The 23692-nt window shown below is 33.5% G+C and overlaps 1 protein-coding gene and 1 pseudogene across 1 annotated transcript in view; one reads left to right on the top strand and one right to left on the bottom strand.

Annotated features, from left to right (window-relative positions):
* The window catches only part of LOC135206306 (alpha-(1,3)-fucosyltransferase C-like), a 29695-nt pseudogene extending 20720 nt beyond the window's left edge, over window positions 1-8975 (bottom strand).
* Window positions 8976-15035: 6060 nt separating this feature from the next.
* LOC135206229 (alpha-(1,3)-fucosyltransferase C-like) overlaps window positions 15036-23692 on the top strand; it is a 93129-nt gene continuing 84472 nt past the window's right edge. Inside the window, exon 1 of the mRNA XM_064237593.1 lies at window positions 15036-15150. Within this exon, the coding sequence (XP_064093663.1) occupies window positions 15136-15150 (15 nt within the window). The 5' untranslated portion in view covers window positions 15036-15135. The remainder of the gene's footprint in view (window positions 15151-23692) is intronic.

Raw genomic sequence — 23692 nt, 5'->3', positions numbered from 1 at the left:
ATTTCCTGTGACTAAGGTTTTGTTGATCAAATTCTGGCTCGCACACCAAAGCTCAATTCTCTCTCTCTTCCTCTTTCTCTTTCTCGTTATTTTCACTGTGCATATTCTGATTATTCTCTCTCCCTCTCTCTCTCTTTCTCATTATTTTCACTATACTTTGATTACTCTCTCTCTCTCTCTCTGTTTCTACACTACCCTATCTACTATTATTTCTTACAGCTATCATTACATCACTCGGTCACCTTACCAAACATTGTCTTCAATGTTTTATATATATATATATATATATATATATATATATATATATATATATATATATATATACATATATATATATATATATATATATATATATATATATATATATATATATATATATATTATAAAACATTGAAGACAATGTTCTAAATTTAAGTCTTTGTTTATTTAAACTGATGCTTTCATAATGAAAAAAGTTGTAGATAAATATAAGCAACAAAATTAATATATTCAGTTTTTACATGTTTTGGACTGTAAAGAAACTGTAATTTCGGTTAGGGTCAATCTGTTTAGGTTTGTGACCGTGTGATATCCGATAATCCTGGATTATCTCTTTTAATTTTTACCCTTTTGACAATTAACCATCTGGTATTCTTGATCTTGTTGTGTACCTGAGACCTTTCTCTACAATTGTATTTCATTCGCTTCTTGACAATGTCTTAGTAAAGACGAAAGCGCTTAGATTTCTGACTATCATTTTCCTGTGGAATTCGCTTATATATATATATATATATATATATATATATAAATATATATATACGTATATATATATATAGCGATTCCATAGGAAAATGAATAGTCAGAAATCTAAGCGCTTTCGTCTTTACTAAGACATTGTCAAGAAGCGAATGTTGTGTACCTGAGACCTTTCTCTACAATTGTATTTCATTCGCTTCTTGACAATGTCTTAGTAAAGACGAAAGCGCTTAGATTTCTGACTATCATTTTCCTGTGGAATTCGCTTATATATATATATATATATATATATATATATATATATATATATATATATATATATATATATATATATATATATATATATATATATATATATATATATATATATACGAATCCTATATATGTATAGCAATTCAGAAAATGCTAGCAGAAATCGAATTTCGTCTTTACTAAGACATTGTCAAGAAGCGAATGAAATACAATTGTAGAGAAAGGTCTCAGGTACACAACAAGATCAAGAATGCCAGATGGTTAATTGTCAAAAGGGTAAAAATTAAAAGAGATAATCCAGGATTATCGGATATCACACGGTCACAAACCTAAACAGATTGACCCTAACCGAAATTACAGTTTCTTTACAGTCCAAAACATGTAAAAACTGAATATATTAATTTTGTTGCTTATATTTATCTACAACTTTTTTCATTATGAACGCATCAAGTTTAAATAAACCAAGACTTAAATTTAGAACATTGTCTTCAATGTTTTATATATATATATATATATATATATATATATATATATATATGTGTATATATATGTATATATATATATATATATATATATATATATATATATATATATATATATATATATATATATATATATATATTGAAGACAATGTTTGGTAGGTGACCGAGTGATGTAATGATAGCTGTAAGAAATAATAGTAGATAGGGTAGTGTAGAAACATATATATATATATATATATATATATATATATATATATATTATATATATATATATATATATAATATATATATATATATATATATATATATATATATATATATATATATATATATAGCGAATTCCACAGGAAAATGATAGTCAGAAATCTAAGCGCTTTCGTCTTTACTAAGACATTGTCAAGAAGCGAATGAAATACAATTGTAGAGAAAGGTCTCAGGCACACAACAAGATCAAGAATACCAGATGGTTAATTGTCAAAAGGGTAAAAATTAAAAGAGATAATCCAGGATTATCGGATATCACACGGTCACAAACCTAAACAGATTGACCCTAACCGAAATTACAGTTTCTTTACAGTCCAAAACATGTAAAAACTGAATATATTAATTTTGTTGCTTATATTTATCTACAACTTTTTTCATTATGAAAGCATCAAGTTTAAATAAACCAAGACTTAAATTTAGAACATTTTTATTATTTGACTTGATGAAACAAGATTCAATGATATTCCTTTTAACTGTGTCATTACATGGAATTAAGGCTCTTGCGTGACTCCAGTTAATAGGATGGTCTAAATCTCTCATATGTACGAATAATGCATTCGATATTTGCCCAGTTCTCACAGAATATTGATGTTGTTTGAGACGTTGTGAAAGAGATTTACCGGTTTGTCCGTAATAGACTTTATCACACTTTTTGTAAGGAATTTCATATATGCAGCCTGGAAGATCTTTAGGAGAATTTTTGATTACTAAACTCTTGACATTAATATTACTGAAAACAACATTTACGTTAAAGAGCTTTAAAATTCTAGGAATATCTAAAAACCTTTCATCATAGGGTAATTTTAGAATGTTATGCTTACTAAATTCAAGTTTGTCATTAGTTGAATAAAATGTTTTTCTAGCTCTTTTCCATGCCACATCTACAAAGGTCCTTGGGTACTTGAGTTTCATTGCAATATTATAAATAGTTTTAATTTCAGCGTCAATAAACTGCGGGCTACAGACACGTAGAGCCCTTAGAAACATCCCAGAAAAAACAGAGAATTTAACATTTTGATGGTGATTGGAGTAGTAATGAACAAAAGAGGCAATGTTAATTGATTTTCGAAAGACTGAAAAGGTGAAATTTCTATCATTTCTATGGACAGTTACATCAAGAAAATTCAAATTACAATTTCTTTCTTCCTCTACAGTAAATTTTATAGAAGGGACTAAATTATTGAGATTATTAAGGAATTCCTGGAGATTTTCGTGAACTGGCCAAATACAGAAGATATCATCCACATATCTAAACCAAATAACTTTTTGGGGCAAAATTCTTGGTAAGAGTTTTGTCTCAAAAAATTCCATGTAAATATTGCTAAGGACAGGAGATAAGGGATTACCCATAGCCATGCCAAACTTTTGTACAAAAAATTCCCCATTAAAACAAAATTTATTATCTTTGATACATAACCTTATGAGACTAATGAGGTTTGCCACACTTAAGGGAATGTCATGACGTTCTAATTCCTCCTCCAAATATTCAAGTAAGTCATCTACAGGCACTTTTGTAAATAGAGACAACATCAAAACTAACCATATTAAAATCAAAATTCAAATTTAAACTATTCAATTTGTTTATAAAATCAACATTGTTTTTAACATTCGTGTTAGAAATGTTTCCTACCAAAGGAGTAAGAATTTTTACAAGCCATTTTGATAAATTATACGTAACTGAGCCCACTGAACTAATGATTGGTCTGATAGGGTTATTGATTTTATGTGTCTTGACTAAACCATACATATAAGGTAGGGATGCGCATTGCGGTGTAAACTGTTTAATTAAATGGTCCAAGCCCTTCAAAATGGATTTAATTTGTTTATTAACATGGGAGTTCACTGTCTGTGTAGGGTCAGACCTCAGTTTCGTATAAGTATCAGTATCATTTAGCAATGTCATTATTTTACTTATATAGTCACTTTTATTCATTATTACCACTGCATTAGATTTATCTGCTTTTGTCACTTTAACTGTTTCACCTTCTTTAATTTTCTTAAAAGCCTGGAGAAATCTCACGGGTACATTAGGGGGAGAAGGTTTACACATAGTACCATACACAATACCTTTACGAATATTAATATCATTGGGACATAGGTTTTGATTAAATTTTTCTAAATAACAAAAGGATTTTGAGATGTCGACACAGTCCAGGTTACCATTAAATACACCAAAGCTTAACCCATATCCCAAAGCCGCTGTCGTTGAAGTGACAAAAGCAGATAAATCTAATGCAGTGGTAATAATGAATAAAAGTGACTATATAAGTAAAATAATGACATTGCTAAATGATACTGATACTTATACGAAACTGTGGAAATATCTATACTAACTATTCTAGGGTCCTTGATCATTTTGACTTTTCCATGTCTTTTTAACAGGGCACGTTTTCGTATCTCCACCTCTGAAGAGATGAGTCCAATTAAAACTAGTGCTATGATGAGTCGCATGTTTGTCTCTGCAAAAATTAGACTTAATCAGGTTTTCTTTATATATAGACACATAAATTGCACTACATACAACACAATTGTGATATTTTCAGTCCAACACTATTTACAATGGCTATATACACACATTTTTACCTCTTTCTGTTTCTTAGATCATACCTTCACTTGATTCCAGTGAACTACATTTTCCTTTAGATCACTTTCATTTATTACTCTGTATTTATTTGATTTTAACACTTCTCTTACTCTATATGGCCCAGTGAATTTGGGAGAAACTTTAACATTTGGACCTTCTGGTACATGATTCTGAACATACATTTGAGTACCCACTGTAATGTCTGGTTTAGTGGTATTTTTGTTATAGGATTTTTCTTGAGTCTTATATACGTCTTCAAGTCTAGCTCTTGTCTGCATGATAGTCTTGTAAGTACATCTGGTTTTCCAAGCAACTTAGTCATCATAGTTATAAGTATTTCTGGGTGGTGTTGCATCATCTAACAACGTAATTGGCATTCTTTTCTGATAGCCATATAGCAAATAATGAGGAGATTCTCCTATCGTCCCATTATCAGTATTAGTCAATGTGAAGTGTACGTCTTCAAGAGCTAAGTCCCAATCTTTTGTATGTGGTTTTACTAAAGTTTTCAGCATATCCTTTATTTTACGATTAGTTCGTTCTACTGCTATATTTGAACTGGGTTTATAAGCTGTTATTTAACATTTATTTATTTCATAAAATTCGCATATTTTCTTTAAAAGATCATTAGTAAATTAAGCAGCATTATCAGATAGAAGAACTTGAGGACATGAATGTCTGGTTGTATAATTCTAGATTTAAGAGCTTCGGCTACTGTAGCTGCATCTAATTTCTATATATCCAGTTAGATAGTCTAAGACTAATATTTGTTTGTTTCCTCTAATAGTTGTTGGAAATGAACCCAAAAAGACCATAGTTACTACTTGAAATGATTTAATTCTGATGGATATTTTTCAATTGGAGCTTTTGTATTTACCTTACCTTTATGTTGATTACAAACTACACAATTTTGTACAAAGTTCTTGGCATCTTCACTACAATGTGGCCAAAAATAATTTCTGGTTATGTTTCTAGTTTTCTTTTTAATTCCTGGATGTCCTGCCAACTTATATGAGTGTGTTAGTTCTAAAACTCTGGTTAGTGTTTTTGGGATATGTAGTCGAGAACAACCATTTTGCTCTGTAGGTATTTTATACAAGAAGTTATTTATTAATTGAAAATCAGGTTTTAAGGATTCATCTACTAGTAGCTGTCCTACTGTTTGTCTGATTTCTGGATCTTTATCTTGTTCTACTTTCACTCTTTCTTAATTAAAATCTAGCACTTGACAACTTAAACAAATGTTATTAGTGGTAATGCATTTTTTCTGTTTGTCCTTGAGATCTGGATAATGCATCTGCCAAGGTGTTAAGTTTCCCTGGAATATATCTGAGCTCTGGAGCAAACCCTAATACACTAAGGAACCATCTATTGAACTTCATGTTGTTAGTGGAAGTTCTCTTTTTAAACAAATCACAAATGTGTTTGTGATCAGTAAGCACATTAACTTTATGACCTAAACCCCAAAATAAAGCTAAACGCTTTCTTTCGGTTTTACTATAGTGTTTTTCTGCTGGGTTTAAAACTCTACTGGCATAGTATACTGCCCTCATTCTAGTTTTGGCCTTTTGTAACAATACAGCTCCTAGTCCTATACTTGAGGCATCACAAGCTAAATAAAAATCTTTTGAAAAATCTGGGTAGACCAAAACAGGGTTCCTCGTCATTTTACTCTTTAATATTTGAAAGGCTGTTTCTTGCTCATTCTGCCATTCATATTTAACATCCTTTTTGGTTAATTCTGTCAAAGGTTTGGCGATAGCAGCAAATCCTTTTATAAACGATCTATAATATTCAACCATCCCAAGGAATCTCCTTAATGTTTCCAAATTAGTGGGAGCTGGATAATCATTTATTGCCTGTATTTTACCTGCTTGCATGCGCAGTCCGTCTTCACTAATTACATGACCCAAGTATTCTAATGACTTCATGAAGAACTGACATTTCTTTAATTTAATTTTTAGTCCTGCCATTCTTAATCTTTCTAGGACCAATTCTGATGTTTTGAGATGGCTTTCTAAATCTTTACTAAAAATGACTACATCGTCTAAATATACTGCAACATTTTTTATGTCTCCTAGAATTTGTAACATTAATTTAACAAACGTTAAAGGAGCTGATGTGAGTCCAAATGGCATTACTTCAAACTGTAAATGTTCTTTATATGTGCTGAAGGCTGTGTGAATTGTTTGGATTCTTCATCTAGAGGTACTTGCCAATATCCACTAAGTAAATCTAAGGATGAAAATAGTTTTGCCCCTCCTAATTGAGCTAACATATCTTGAATTACCGGCATCGGCATTCTACCTGGAACTGTGTTGGAGTCTAATATTACAAGCCTCCAACTGCCATCTTTCTTTGGAACAAGCAATAATGGAGAATTATATGGAGATTTAGAAGGAATTATTATTCCATCTCTTTTCATTTCCTCTATCAAATTATCAACTATGGGTCTCTGGCTTATTGGTAATCTGTAATTAAGAATTAAAAAATAGCTTGGCTCCATCATCTAACAAAATCTTATGTTGTAGGATATATGTTCTTCCTAGTTTATCTCCTACAGCTATTACATTTCTATATTTCTCTAGCACTTGATTTATTTGAGCGTTTTGGCCACTTATAGAGCAAAATGCTTTTTCTTCAACTGTTAATAAAGGATTGTTAATAGGTATTCCTTTGCAAAAGACAGTGCCTGCGTATAATGTTAGTTTGTTATTTGAATAGTTTTGGACATAAGCTTCACAGTTATCACCATTCATGTGGACTAGTGAATTATCCAGTCTGACAAAATTTGGCAATTCATCGTTCAACAGTAGAACAGATATCTTTAGCCCTTACGTTCTCTTTTGCTCTTAAATATATTTTTGTTAAGCATTTTGAATTTAAAGTTAGTGCTCTATTGTGTATAAATTGTACTTTATTATCATCAGCTGTGCTAACGCAACATATCTCTTCATCCTCTATGTCTGAAAAATAACAAAGTTCTGCATTTTCAGTGGTTTCTTCTGTTACTTCTATCATACTATCTATATCTGATTTCTTTATTTTATCTAATAGCAATGCTTCATTTAGTATTTTCCCTTCATCCGTGTAACTCCTTACTACTTTGATACAGTTATTATTAGTGCATATATCTTTATAGGTATCTGTATAAGCATCATGATTTTCGTTATATTCAGAGTTTCGGTGATCACCATTATTTATAACTGAGTAATTACTTGAACCTGAGTATATATCCTCTATATGTGCACATTTAATTGATTCTGTATTCTGTAATGGTGGGAATTCCTCTTTTCTATCTTTTATCTTGCCTTTCTCGTATGTCTCTCTTTTCTTGTCGAAACTGTCTCAGACAAATTGATCAAATTTGGGTGAGGCTTTTCTTCGTCAAGCGCAAAACATACGTTCTTCTGATTATCCTGTTTCAGGCTAATTTTCCCTTCACTGCTGTTTAGTATTATACCACATCTTCTCATTAAATTAAATGAGAATAATACTTGTACGGGAAAAAATCTTTCTTCTAGAACTAGAAAACTTTCGACAAATTTGTGAGACAAAATATCATTTCCAAGTTCACTTTTCCTAGACTTATAATTTGTTTACCCGCTATTCCCTTTATAACTTTATTTTGACTCTGAATCAAAGTTTCTGAAATGCCTAAATATCTGGTTAAAGTTGATTTATCTATTATATTCACTGTACTGCCTGAATGTACAGGTCTTTCCACTTATTGGAATCTTCACAATAGGCAAATTCTTTCTGTTTATTTCTTCTTCTTTCATGGAGAATACTACTTCTTGCTATTTATATAGGAAAATGCAGATGAACCTTCATTTTCCATACTAGCAATTTCATCTTTTTCTCTTCTATCATCTTGAAGGGAATTATTTTCTTTCTTCTGTGAAGGGGCTAATTGTCACTGGCTTGAAGAGTTATGTGGAATTGGGGAGCTCTTACTTATTTGTATTACTTCCTTATTGGATCCCTTATTATTGAACCAACAGCTTTTAGTTAAATGGCCAACCTTCTTGCAAATTGCACGGCTTCTAGGCTTTCTGCACTCATTAGTGGAATGATTTGTATACCCACAATTTTCACATGCTGCCTTTGGTCTTGCTACTTGAGCTGAATAGTTTCCTTGACTTGAATTATTTGTGTTTGAAGATTGACCTGGCTTATATGTCATGGGTGGACCATTCCTTGAATAATTCTGTCTTCCTTTCTGGTTAGGATTCCATTTTCTGTTATATTTCCCTTGAAAAGGAGTGGATCTATTCCCTGCTTGTCTGGTATTATTATTCGTTCTATTTGAATGGTTATCATTTATGCCTTTCCCCCATTTTGCTTTTCTATTATCCCTACAAATTCCTTTGAAAAATCTATCTCTGCTTTCTGTATTTCTTGTTTCATTGTTTTTAATGTTTGAAAGCTATTATTCTTGGGATAAATTTTAATTTTTCGAAAGGCCTTCTTTTCCTTTTCTCCTAGAGCATTATATATGGTTCCATGTGCCAAGTCGTTTAAGACGTATCTTATATTAACTAATCACCTTTCATCATCACCAAACTGTATCTTATATCCAATGGTGATGTTTGTGGACTTCAGGTCTTCTATTACTTGTCTATGGCATTTTCAACATTTTTGTAGAGCTCTGCCATGGATTTATATTGGGGATTTAGGAACTTAGTAATATTATATTACTAAGTTCCTAAATGTATCTTCTTTACACACGGGTTCCCAGAGCATGAAACAAATTGTTGTGAATTCATCATATTAAGTTAATTTGCTGAAACTACCAGAATTCAAAGTTTGATGTGAACTAACGAGAAGCAAGGCTTCATTAATTAATTTTAGCTCTTTCATCTGTTATTCCCCCTGAAGAAATGCGCCTGTCAGTATCACCTAACCAATGATTAACTGTATTTGATTCTAGCTTACTTTTGTCTGGATGGGAGGCTTTAATTTGTCCACAGAAACGTGCGGCTTGTGTTATTACAGCTGCCTGATTCATTCTTCTGTTTCGAAACGTATTAGTACTATTAGTAATTATATTATTAGTATTATTGGCACTACTATAATTATTGTTATTTGTGCTATTAGGGTTAGTATTTCCCTGAATCACCACGGTTTGTGAAATTGGAACTGGGATTCTACTGCGTCTGTCTGGCGTTGGTTTAAATTGCATGAGTTATCTCTAACAGTGGCGAGTAATTCGTTAGAGGCTTTATGCATTTCCCCAAAATAAAAAAAAATTATTCGCATATGCTACTCATCATTACATAATAGCATAAAAAAATTATATGTGAAATTGGGCATAAAAGTATCACCAACAGTTAGTCAAACAAAATGATACACAACAATATTCAAAGGAAAATTGTATGCATGGTTCACTATGCACAACCGTAGAAAATTTTTTTTCTCTTGCACTGTTAATTCAAAGGTATAATGGTATATATATATATAAAAAAAAAAAAAAAATATATATAATTATATTATAATAGATATATATATATATATATAGATATATATATATATATATATATATATATATCATATATATATATATATATAATATATATATATTATTATTATATATTAATATAATATATATATATATATAATATATATAATATATATACAGTGGTACCTCGAGATACGAAATTAATCCGTTCCGAGGCGGCCTTCGTATTATGAGTTTTTCGTATCTTGGAACACATTTTACATGTAAAATGGCTAATCCGTTCCAAGCCCTCCAAAAACACCCCAGTAAATTATATTTCCAGGCCTAAAACACATGTTCTAGGGTTACAACGCTGATCCGACGGAAGAAATATGACTCCAAAAAGGCAAAATACTCTACATACTTGAGTAATATTCAACTGCATATAATGTTCAACCCCATTTTTACTGCATATATTAGGACTTTAGCATATGTCCCTTAGCAATAAGCCTAGCCTATGTTAGCAGTTGCTACTGTAGCCTAGTCTATGATTCTGACATCTAAACCTAAGAGCTAAAAGCTTAGAATATTCCAATAAATTGTATAAATAATCAGTATGTACTCATTTCAAATAATTATTAATTAATCATTAACTATAATGCACAAACAAACAAAAAACAAACCTTCCAATCGATTGTTTACATTCAGCTCTTACCCGTCTTATGAGTATCGAACGAGCGCCAAGCAATCATTTTTCCTAGCACACAGTAAGCCATAAATTGTCATTATTATCTCTCTTCAACTAATGAAACTACCAAACAGTATAATAACCATTCATTTCTATTCTTTATTCTATCTTTACCTAATGGAGATACCGAGTTACTGACAGCTATAATGAAACATACGTATACGTAACGTAATAATAAAAAAGAAGAAGAATTCTAAAAAATACGTATTTGTTGGCAGTCTGATTTATTTTATATTTTATGATATCTAATTCACAATTTTTTTATTAAATGTATTGCATGTACTCATTTCAAATAGTTATTAAGTAACCATTAACTATAATAAACAAAAAAAAAATAAAACTTCCAAACGTCTGTTTACATCCAGCACTTACGAGTATCAAACGATCGACAAGCAATCACTTTACACAGTAAGCCATAAATTTTCATTATCTCTCTTCAACTACTGAAACTACCAAACAGTATAATAACCATTCATTTCTATTCTTTATTCTATCTTTACCTAATGTTTTTTTTTTATTAAATGTATTGCATGAATAAGTTTTTCAATTTACAGCATCCTTTTACCAATAGAATACTTAAAGCACAAGGGGTAGATGCTGACCAATAGGAGAGCAGGACCTTATGGGGTGACTGGCATCAGGAACCAATGGGAGAGCGGGAGGATGGTGGCGAGTTTACTCAGTTGGCGGCACGGGAGTTTTAAAATTGTTCTCGGTGGTCCGGGCGAATCTCGGGACTTTACAGCAACAACCTTTGGTATCTTGAAAACTTTTCATATGTAGAGCAGTAAAATTTTTCGCATTGGCTTTCGTATCTCAAGTTTTTCGTAAGTAGAGCCTTTCGTATCTCGAGGTACTACTGTATATATATAAATCGTTAATTTGAACTCAAAGTGCACAACCTGCTAAGATAAATTATTTAAATAAATGGGACACAAATACATAAGTATTAAAAATCATATATCACCAACCGAGTCTAAAAAAATACTAAGATTTCCTAGCTATCAAAATAAAAAAAATAAAAAATCTTTATACCCTTATTGAGAGAGGAATAAAAAAGTTTTATATTTTCTAAGAGAAAGAATAGGCAATCTTTTCACACACTGTTATATAATTCTTATAAAGAGAGAATAAAAAAAATTCAGCTCAAGCGCACTTACGTATGTTCGTTCATTTTGTTTTTTCCGATATCACTTGTTGTCGAATTCACTTGTCTGTCGTGTTTCACAATCAATCTTGACTGACGCTGTTTTATCGCTTTGTTATTCGTCAAAGATTTGTCCTTGTCGAAAATTCTTCATTAACGTTGATTCTTTAGTGGGAATTTGTTTTCGTTCATCTGCAATACACTCGTCGGCTGCTGCAGTTCCGCGTCTCGACTCGATTATGTTATGTCTGCGTTGCTCACTTATGTATTATGCCTTCGTTTCATAACATGCTACGTCTCGCTGTTTTTCTTCGAGGGAAAAACGAAGCTGTTCTCGCTGTTGTATAAAGCCTAAGGTTGCACCATTCGTTTACGTCTTCAAGCAGGATTTTATTGATCACTATAATTCTTCGCCGTCGTTATTAATTTTAATTTCTGTTTGTCGATTATTATCACTGTTGTAACTCGAAATGTGTATTTATTTAACTATCTTCCATGCACGTTACATCTCCTGGGTCCACAAGCGCTGCCACCATTTTATGCAGTGCGTTTTTGTAAGGTAGAGTGTTCGAGTTATGTTTGCTTACCTGGTTCTTGTTTCTTGATGATTCGTTCTGCAGTCTGGTTCTATGTTTAACTTTATGCTTCTTCTTAATGTTAGTTCTGGATTAGTAATCGTAATCGGCTTAATCTCTCAGGAGAAGTTTCAATGAGACGAACAGCAGAGTTTCTTTCTTTACTGTGCAAAGAATTAGAGTTACAACTACAAAGCTTCTAAATCTCTTTTTGGACCCTGGCAATATTTCTACTTCTTTTCTGAACGACGGCTGCCGGTCCTCTCTCGCTTCTTCTGTCGTTCTCAAATTCAGCTATCCTCGGTTCAAATTCGGCACCACCTCCTTAGGATCTGGTTCTCCACCCAACTGGATTCTTGATTCGTGGAGTGGTTTTTTACATATCTTGTCCCCATCCCCTTTTAGGTGGGGTTGACATGTCAGTTCCTCTTTTTCCAGGCGGATTCAATAATTTAACATGTTAATACCTCCCCCTGGAGGTGGAGCTGCGTTCTCGATAGAATCTGAGTAAGTTTGGTGCGAGGTCAAAGATTTTATGATGGTCATAAGATTTCAATTGCAATGGTGTTATGATTCAACTTCCTGTGACTAAGGTTTTGTTGATCAAATTCTGGCTCACACACCAAAAATCAATTCTCTTTCTCTCTCTCTTCCTCTTTCTCGTTATTTTCACTGTACATACTCTGATTATTCTCTCTCCTCTTTCTTTTTCTCATTATTTTCAGTGTACTTTGATTATTCTCTCTCTCTCTCTCTCTGTTTTTACGCTACCCTATCTACTATTATTTCTTATAGCTATCATTACACAGAGTTTGTTGTAGAATGGTTTAGCTGATGCAGATAAACTAGAATTATCCATCTCATGAACTTAGACAGAATTTTAACTAAGGGCGCCCCTCACCCCTGGTGTCTGATGTAAAATAAAAAGAAGAAATCCGCCAGAATGCGATCTAGGTGACAGTTTAGGTTGATTGTGTCAAGTTGATAGTTGCATAGGTCTTGAGATCACGGATGAGAAGCAAACGAAGAGAATCAATCCTAAATCCTCTTTGAGGGGTAGTTCCGTCAGAGCACCTCACGCAACTCTATACCTGGCATAGTTGACGTCGTCATCGTCAACTGATTTTTAGTCATTCCATCTTCTCTCTATACTATGGACGGTTGGTGTTTGGGTTGTTCTGTCTCTCTTTACCTTTGCTTGTTTTTACTTTGATCCTTTTAATTTTTAAGACTATTTTAATATTTGTGAGTTCCTTTGTTTTTATCATTGAATGTTATTTGTGTGTCTCTTTGCTCTTTCACAGACTGATGATGCACAGAAGTTTCATGTGCGAAACGTTTCGTTGATAAGAAACTTGATTCCTTTTGCTGTTTGTATCATGGACACCTTCTTAAGCTCCTATATATATATATATATATATATATATATATATATATATATATATATATATTATATATATGTGTGTGTGTGTGTGTGTGTGTGTGATGTGTGTGTGTAGTGTGTGTGTGTGTGTGTGTGTGTGTGTGTAAAACGCAGCAGGTGATTCACACATATATTAAACCCCGCACCGCAGATGATTCAGTAGTTTTAAGGTGTTTTCTCATTAAGTCTAATGTTTACTAGTTTTCATCATTTGCCACAGAGATTGATAATTTAATTCCCGTAACACTTTGAGTCCCAGTTCCTTGCCAGATAAAAAAAATAACCTTTTTTATGCCCTTTATACGTTGTCATTGGCATCTGAGAGAGACTAACCAGTCCTAACTTAGACCCTTTTCTCTCCTCTCGAGAGGACCAGATAAGAATTTATGACTTGATTTTCCACTGCTTGAGATCGCTCTAAGGCATCAATACCTAACGTCAAGTCATTATTGACCCTAAGTGGTTTGATAAAGCTGCTTAGCGTGTCAATGACTCCCGCTGTCTATCAGCCGCCTCTCTTTGGCGATGAAACTTGCTGTGACTCAATTTCGTATTTTTTCTGTCTGTGGTATCTGCGCAGTCTAATTCATACGTTTGAGTGTCAATTGTTAAGATAACAGGTTCGGTTTTTATGAATATGATAAGGGATTCAAGCTTTCAGTAAGAGTAGGGTAAAGTCAGAGCAGTAAGATAATCTTAAACAGGGACGAGATTAACGTCTTATGCGGGTGATATTGCATCAAGAAGGGATAATTACTTTCAAAAGAAGGATTTAGCTCTTGAAAAGGGAGTGTTTGCCATCTGATGGGGCAACAGTAGGCATGTTTTTAAAAATAATAATAATAATAATAATAATAATAATAATAATAATAATAATAATAATAATAATAATAATAATAATAATAAAGAATTCACGTACGGTGTGGTAAACCTAACTACCAAGAGATTTACAAGTATGGTATGCTCAGGGTAATATTATCGTTGTGAGAAACTGCGAGCGAAAAACCTGTTAGACTTTTCAGTCGTGTTTTCTAATCGTTGGAGACAGTCTTCACCCAACTGAAAAGTTCCAGGAATAATCGTTTGGTATGTTACAAGAACATTTTTTTTCTTTGACCCGACATTTCCCCATGTTTGTTACGCTTATATGACCTACAAATACTCTTTTTCACTTCATTGAAAACCTGGTGTTATCTTTAAACGCAGATTAGAAGGGTAATCTAGTTCCTCTTGGTCCCATGATAACATTCTTCGTAAGATAAAGAGCCAATTTTCCCCTCTGGATGAATATGCATGTTTTTTTCTTCGCTTTTGGACAGGGACTAATGTGTCGCGTCCTTTGAAATCAGATGATATAGTCAGATAAACGGTGTCTCGGTCAATCTCGCGCGTTTTCTTGTGTCAGGAACTTTCCCTTACTCAGTTCTCCGCCTGCAACGTGGAACTTGTTACAAGACTTTCAAGATTAAAGGCTTTCCATCAGTCATGGTCAACGTCCAGGTGAATACTTTCAATCATAAGTTAAGGTTGTATCGGATGTCAGAACTCAGAGATCCGCTGATGTGCATGTGTATGTGGATGTCACACTTACGTATTTTGCGGATGTAGCTGTTAAAAGCAATATAGACGTTCCCACCCCAGGACTCGCTAGATGTCGTAGTGGGTCCTGGGATATCCTGAAGCTCTTTTGATATTTACTAAACCGCATACGACTGCAGATAAAGATGCAGATGTTTTTGTATATCAGGATATCCGATACATCTCAATCCTTTAAATTCGTCATTAGTCTATTTTTCCTCTGAACACCCGGTTATCTCTCCTTTGGAATCTGCGTTTCTAATTTTGCTTGTATAGGGAACCAGGATTTAGTGCAGAAATATAGATCTGTAATCATAATTTTTTTTTATATATCTGCCACCTTACGTCTAACGTTTCCTAGGTCCTTGGTTCACTCCCAGTCTCCATATTACCCGACAGACCACACGACTGTAAATGGGTACCAGTATCTGCTGAGGCTGAAAAATATTGCGTGGGGCTAGCAACCTCATCCTTCAATGTCTGCTGAGAAATTGATATGAAAGGCTTTATGAACTAGTACATAAACGTGAATGGTTAATTCGTTTTTATTGCATGCTGATGTCTCCTTAAAATTTGTGTTCTTTGTGGAACGTTTATATAAACCTTTCTCGTCTTACTTTTATCATCTAGAAGCCTTAAGTGGGAACGCTATTATTTGCAAGTTAAAAGCTGAATTGTGTTGCGGGTCTTTCACGTAGTGCAACACGCACACACGCACGCACACACATTTAGTAGTCCTCCAGTTACAAGCGTTCATCTTACAGTATTTCAAAGCTGAATGCAACCGGCCATCCACGTTTGCTCAGGTTTTTCAGGTTTGGAAGTCATTACGAACATCAGAGGGGCGTGGAAGGAGGTAAAGAAATGGTGCATGGATGGGATTTGGAAAAATCTGCTGGAAGTGTAAGTGGAGTCGTTTAAAGGTTTCGATACGGATAATGAAGAAGTAATGGAAATTAATAAAAAGATCGTGACACTCGGGAGAAGTTTAGATTTAGAGCTTGAAGAGAAAGATATCCAAGAATTTATAGTAGTGAAAGATGTAGAGACTACGGCAGAAGATTTAATTGAAGTTGCAGAAGAGAAAAAAAAGACGAACAGAAGAGAATGAAGAAAATGAAGAAGAGCCACAGAGAAAGTTTACGACTAAAACAATAGCAGAGGCATTCGCCTCAACTGAATACGGAATAAAACTTTTCAGTCAAATGAATGTGCGCTTGAAACAATTTACTAAAGTTGAGAGAGGACTTCACGACGTTCTTGCATATTACAAATTTACGTATGAAGAACGAAAAAAATGCACTGGGGAAGCTACAACGGATGCTTTCCTAAAGTGAATGACTCCAGTGCCATCGCCTTCTACCGCATCTGTACCTCTACCCATCACATCTCATGATTGCTCTTTCCTCGAAAGACTGCCACCTGTAGTAACACCTGAACTAACACCTGGAGAGGAGTGAATTGATGATCGTGCTGTTTTACCATCACCATCCTCCTCTTCCTATTTTTAATTACACGTAGCCATCAACAGTTGATAACTTTCGAATATGCCGACAATGGGCTGATTCTTGGTGGTATGTAGTTTCTGTTTAGACTGAATTATCATAAGGCAGTCTGCATTGAACCTCCAGGATTAGCTGATAGTAATTAAGGAGGGCGTCCACTTTACATTAATCTTATGGAAAAATGGGGGTTTTTCAAACTTAATTAATTTTTTTGTTTTTCAACCGATTTTCCTCATTCAAAAGCCATTTGAAAGACGATTTTCTCTACTAAAAACTCATAACTGTGATTTTTGAAAAAACTTTTTGCTTTTTTTATTATATATTTTTACGCAGTATTTTTTTTATCGATAATTTCAATAGGTAAAAATCAAATTTAAAAATTCTGTGCTATGAATATTTAGACATTTTAATGCTCTATTATTTGGTTTTTGAATGACTAAAATCGGTCAATAAACATAAAAGTTACGTTAATTTTTTTTCTGAAAATCAAAGTTTTGAGAAAACGAGCGTCAAAGTTTTCATATACTACATTTACATCTGTAAATTCTGAAGTAAACCTAGAGACTTGTAATTTGGAGGATATATAGAAACCATGATTATAAACGTATACTGTAATTTTTTATTGAGGTTGGTTGAATAGAATTCAGTATACATAAGTTTGAATTTTATAACTTCAGATAAGGAAAGGGCCTCCTCTGTATTCACTCATTCTCTCTCTCTCTTTCACCTTTTTCTACTGAGCCCCAGCACCATAATCTGGGTCTTCTTCAACCTTGCTTCTTTTTGTTGTTCTTTTTTTGTTCTGAACCTTTACGTTTGGATGCCTGTAATGAATGTCTCTCTCTGAATCTCGACCTTGCAAATACTTCACGTTTGATGCAGTCACATTTCCAAATTCAGTCTTTAGCAATGAATAAAATTCAGCATAGCCCCAATTATGTTGCAAAATAGTCAGACAGACTGACTGCTGTACAGTTTTCAGTCCAAAAAAACTATGAATAAAAATGAAAAAAGGAAAGGAAAACGCATAATCACGATTCCATAAAGGGCTATTGACAATAAACAAAAAGACGACAGGCTACGACATTAGGGAAGCAAAATACACTTGCATTTGTCTTCATTTTGGGGCAAATATGACACATTTCGATTACTTGACAATTGTCTCAGATACGTAATACTTTTTTCAACATAAATATAAAAAGAAAATATTGATCTGTTTATGAGCAGACGAAAAAAAAATGAACAGCCGACACTGTAAACAAACAATGCATGTGGGCGATTATACACTTGTCTTTCTTTATCACTGACCACATTTCACGCTTTTAGCTTACTTGATTATCATCTCTATTACCTTATGCTACCGTCAATATAATAATGACGCGATAACATTATAAATATCTACGAAAAGACGAAGAAATTAACAGAACTTACTTTACTGGCATTTCTTTCATTTACCCAGCTCGTATCATTCAAAGAAAACGTTGGATTCATTTAGAAAAGCGTATCTCTATTTTATGGGGAGACAATAGGAAAAAATTTTCAGGTACTCAGGACAGGAAAAAAGTTCCCTATCGGATTAGTGTTCCTTGCGCGACGCCCCCCCCCCCCCCGGCCCCCCCGCGCTAGAAGGGGCATATACAAGTGTAGATTAAAGTCTTTTTAGCCATTATTTATACATATTTCATAAATAAAACTGTTTGAAACTTAAAGTAGAGTGGTTTTCCTACCCAAAACCGTCATAAACCCAAAATGGGTTTCCGGACCCCATGGGTCGCCGGATGCTCCCCTTAAAAATAATAAGAATTATTAGTACTGTACAGGACAGTACTTTACATATATAGAGTATGATGTACGTATAGTGTGGCCTAGGCTACTTTATATGTATAAATTATACTATCTACACGTAGTGTAGGCCAGACTACTTTTAACCTACGATTATTTCAAGTAACGAAAGGGTCTTTGCAGTGTAACCCCATCGTAACTTGGGCCTGGTATTTAGTCTTTAATCTTGTCCTTCCCTGTGATTTTCTATGTGCATTTTTCTGATTTAATTATATATAATATCATAATTATATATATATGTATATTATATTATTATCTATATAGTATATATATATATATATATATATATATATATATATAATATATGATATATATATCTATATATATATATATATATATATATATATATATATATATAAATAATAATATATATTATATATTATTAATAATATATATATTTTATACTTATATATATTATTATATATACTTAGATAATGGCTTATATATAAAATATGCAGGTATATGATAGAGTGACAAAAATGGATAGGCTCAAGAACAAAAGAATAGATAAGGGGAACTACTAAAGTGGCATTCCATTGACGTGTTAGAGATGTGTATTTCTGGTAATTGAAGTTCACTCTCAATGTGGTTCGGAAGTCACGTAAAGAAGTTAGTCCCGTTGCTGATTAACCGCTGGTTCCATGCAACGTAAAAACACCATACAAACAAACAAGCTAAAGTGGCAGGACCACCACAGAAGGGCCAGGAAAGAAAACTGCAGTGGTATATGATGAGAAGGGAGGAGACGTAAGTACAGAGGAGTGTGATGCAGAGGCAGAGAGAGGAAGAACGAAGAAGCGAAAATGGATGGATGTTGATCAAGAAGATCAGGGAGACAAGCAACTGGTCGAGGACGATGTGCATGATCGAGCCAGGTGGAGGAAAACTCTCAGAGACATCGGCCCCCGAACAGAAGTGGAGAATATGCAGAGATAGAAATATCTAAATATATATATATATATATATAATATATATATATATATATATATATATATATGTGTGTGTGTGTGTGTGTGTGTGTGTGTGTGTGTATATATATATATACATACATATATGTGTTTGTGTTTGTATGTATGACTAGTGAAAATGTTCTGTTACAACAGAATCCCATCTAATAAAAGGAGCCCATAAAAGCGCCAAAGTATAGAAAGAAACTACTGCATTTCAGGGACTGCTGTCGCTCTCTTCAAGTAGGTAATGAAATACAGTACTTTCTATATTTTGGCGCGTTTTCTTCATGGGCTCGTATTATTAGAGATATATATATATATATATATATATATATATATATATATATATATATATATATATATATATGTATATTTATTTATTTATAAACTAGACAAGCAATACTGCTCGTGGTTTGGGCTCAACTTGCTATTCCTAACATACCTCAATTTTCATACATCCCCAACCTCTCATCACCTCTTATCTCTCTAACGTTTCTCGCTTGTAAGAGCAATATCTTATCTCCTTAGCGTAAAATATATTACGAATCAGCTCGGGAAATCTCGTACTGTGAACATGTTCAGGTCCCTCTATTTCTAAGCATGAGTATTAAAATGTTATTGTCCTCTTTTATTATTGAATCCTATGCGTACTGAAGTCGCCCCCCCCCCTCCCCCCACCCCCCCAATAAACGCTGTAATTCTGTTAGTCTCAGCTTATGTTACAAGATATGATTCTCCATTTCATGGTATGTTCCGATTATGTTTTGTATTTTATCGTTGTTAACTTCACATGTATATTCCGACGAAGACGGGGTTCATCAGTAACAACTCCTACCTGCCATTCCAGGTAAACATTGGTAGCAGCAGATATTACAGTAATACTATATATATTATTTGATTGGCATAAGTACGGAAATCTCTTCCAGTTCTTTTGAGATGGGCTATCCAACGTAGTCTTCTTCCTCAATTATAATTATGATGTTGGGATTATGGCTGTTATATGTTACTGCCTTCCATTTGCTTTGTGATTAATTAGCTGGAACGAAAGAGGATCGGTTTTTAGTAACTATTCCACTTTCGCCGTCGAAGAACCTGGATGTTGGGCTGTAATTAAATTCCATATTCAGCTGTAGTTTATTAGGTGGAGTACTCTGTAGGGGGGTAATGCCGTCAGTGCGCCTCATTCGGTGCAATGTAGGCATTACTTAAGGTTCTTTGCAGCGTCCCTTCAGCCCTTAGCTGCAACTGCTTTCATTCCTTTTACTGTACCTCCGTTCATATTCTCTTTCTTCCATCTTACTGTTCACCCTCTCCTGTAACACCTTTCAAACCTTTTACTGCCAATATCCGTTTCAGCGCTGAATGGCCTTGGTTGCCCCAGTGCTTGGCATAATGCAAAACATCTATATTAATCAAATCAAAATTAGGCGGAGTACATCATAGGAAGTGGCAAGAAGAAGAGAGATACAAATCATAGGAGCATCAAAGCTAAGCATACAATAAGAAAGTATATCCTATTGCATGAAGCATAACTTACAGAATCATATCTGTGAGGTACTTCAAATAGAATCTAACACTAACGTGAGGGTAACATTGCAGTACTTATATACATTACTTACTTTACTTTATCTTCCCGCCACTAGGCCAGTAGTATAAGGCTGATACAGTTCATCTCCATCTGTCTCTATCCCGAACCATTTCCCTCGCTTCCTCTAGGATATGGATTTCATCCTCAAGATCCCTGACAATTATGTCTATCCACCTCGTTCTTGGTCTACCCAGCGGTTTTCTTCCTATTTGTACTGCTCTCAGTGCTCTCCTGGGGTCTCTGTTCCCATCCATCCTCTCAACATGTCCAAACCATTTCAGCCTTCCCCTCTTCAGCCTGATACTGACTGGCCTTTGCCTCAATCTCATCCTAATATCTTCATCTCTAACATAATCATCCCATTTACATACATACGTTGATATATTGTGCAATGCTTGCGAGCTGAACGCTCTCTCCGTAAGAGAATTCCCCGCGGAGTTACAAAACATATCGTGCACTTACATTCGAGGATATACATGACACATGGGTATTAATATAGTAAAAAATGACCTTGATCAAGACACGCACAGCTGATAAATGTCTAATCTTTAATGGCATAACTTATATTTCTTCCAATCCCGTAAATTTCAGCTATGATGGTTCTTACTTAGTGGCTGAAATTGATTACATAATAATGCGTTTCAAGGTCGCTGGTTAAGTACGCAAATATAGAATAATGTTTTACCACCCTGACATGTTTGAGTTATCGTTAAATTCCATTTCGCTCACGTTTTCTTTATATTTCAGAAAGCCTGGCTGAGAGAACTTTAGTCCAACACCCATCTGATAATGCCATAGTAGTGATACAGCTTTTTTTTTTCTTTTTACGTATATTAACACTTCAATTTCTAAGGTAGAAATATGCTACTCATGTTTTTTCGACCAGTTGCCTGGTATATATATATATATATATATATATATATATATATATATATATATATATATATATATATATATATATATATATATATATGTGTGTGTGTGTGTGTGTGTGTGTGTGTATTATTGCTACTGTACAGTTAGCAGTTTTTATATATATATATATTATATATTATATATATATATATATATATATATATATATATATATATATATATATATATATATATATATATATATATATGTATATATATATATACATCATAAAAATTTAGTAGCCCAGACTAGGAAAGAGGAAAGTTAGGACTACTAAATTTTTACCATTGACTCCCCTTCCCCACAGAAAGGTTTTAGTCAAAATCCGAAATTCGAGGGGTGTTTTTAATGGGGACATAACCCCCACTTTTTTTATACCACTCATTTTTTACAACTTTTGGAGATGGAGATAGGTCTACCAAATTTTTACCATAGATTCCCCTCTCCAAAAAAAGTTTTAGTCAAAATCCAAAATTCGAGGGCCGTTTTTAGGGGGGTCATAACCCCTTTTTTTTATACCCCTCATTTTTTACATTTGAAGTTAATATCAAATTTTTATCTATACCCTTCGCCCATGAGAGTATTAGTCAAAATCCGAAATTCGAGGGCCGTTTCTAAAAAATGACCTTGATCAGGACATGCACAGCTATACATGTCTAATCTTTAATGGCATAACCTATATTTCTTACATTTCCGTAAATTTCAGCTATGATAAGAAGTCGGTTCTTACTTAGTGGCTGAAATTGATTACATAATAATGTGTTTCAAGGTCGCTGGTTAAGTACGCAAATATAGATTTTTATGGAATAATGTTTTACCACCCTGACATGTTTGAGTTATCGTTGAATTCCATTTGCTCACGTTTTCTTTATATTTCAGAAAGCCTGGCTGAGAGACTAATTTTAATGCAACACCCATCTGATGATGCCATAGTGGTGAAACAGCTTTTTTTTATTTTTATTTTTTACGTATATTAACACTACAATTTCTAAGGCACACACACACACACACACACACACACACACACACACACACACACACATATATATATATATATATATATATATATATATATATATATATATATATATATATATAAACAAAGATAAATGCCACGAAGGAAAAATAAACGAAGGAGGTCTGCAAGATCTTTCGACTTTAAAAGTCCTTTACTGAGCAGATACTGACATAAATACGAGAAAAGACAATACAAGAAGGTTCGTATAACTGACAGATAGGGATTATAAAGGGATTAGTACCTAGATTCCGACACACCTGGAAGATAAGAAACCTTCCCAAACAAGCATAAACAATGGGTGCAATTAAAGGTTTATGACAATCATCTCAGATACAATTTCCAGACAATTAAAGGATTATAGGTGACAGCTATTCGGAACTTGGTAAACAAAACCATATTCACAATACATGACAGACATACATTACAACAAAATTTAATAACTCTAAGGCAACTGATTTTTATTTAAGTCAGTAATTATATCTTTGAGGTCATTCTTAAACATGTTACAGATACAAGGGTCTAAATGAAAAAGGCCACGACTAACATTGAAATTACAATGAAAAGTAAGTTGTATTAAAGCAGATTCTAAAAGATTTCGTGATAAGACATCTCTTGACCATGCAATTACTGAACAATCAATCCAATT

Source organism: Macrobrachium nipponense, chromosome 29, assembly GCF_015104395.2.
Source record: "Macrobrachium nipponense isolate FS-2020 chromosome 29, ASM1510439v2, whole genome shotgun sequence".
Classification (NCBI taxonomy): Eukaryota; Metazoa; Arthropoda; class Malacostraca; order Decapoda; family Palaemonidae; genus Macrobrachium; species Macrobrachium nipponense.
The sequence above is the reverse complement of the archived record's forward strand: the minus strand, read 5'-3'. Positions and strand labels throughout refer to the sequence as shown.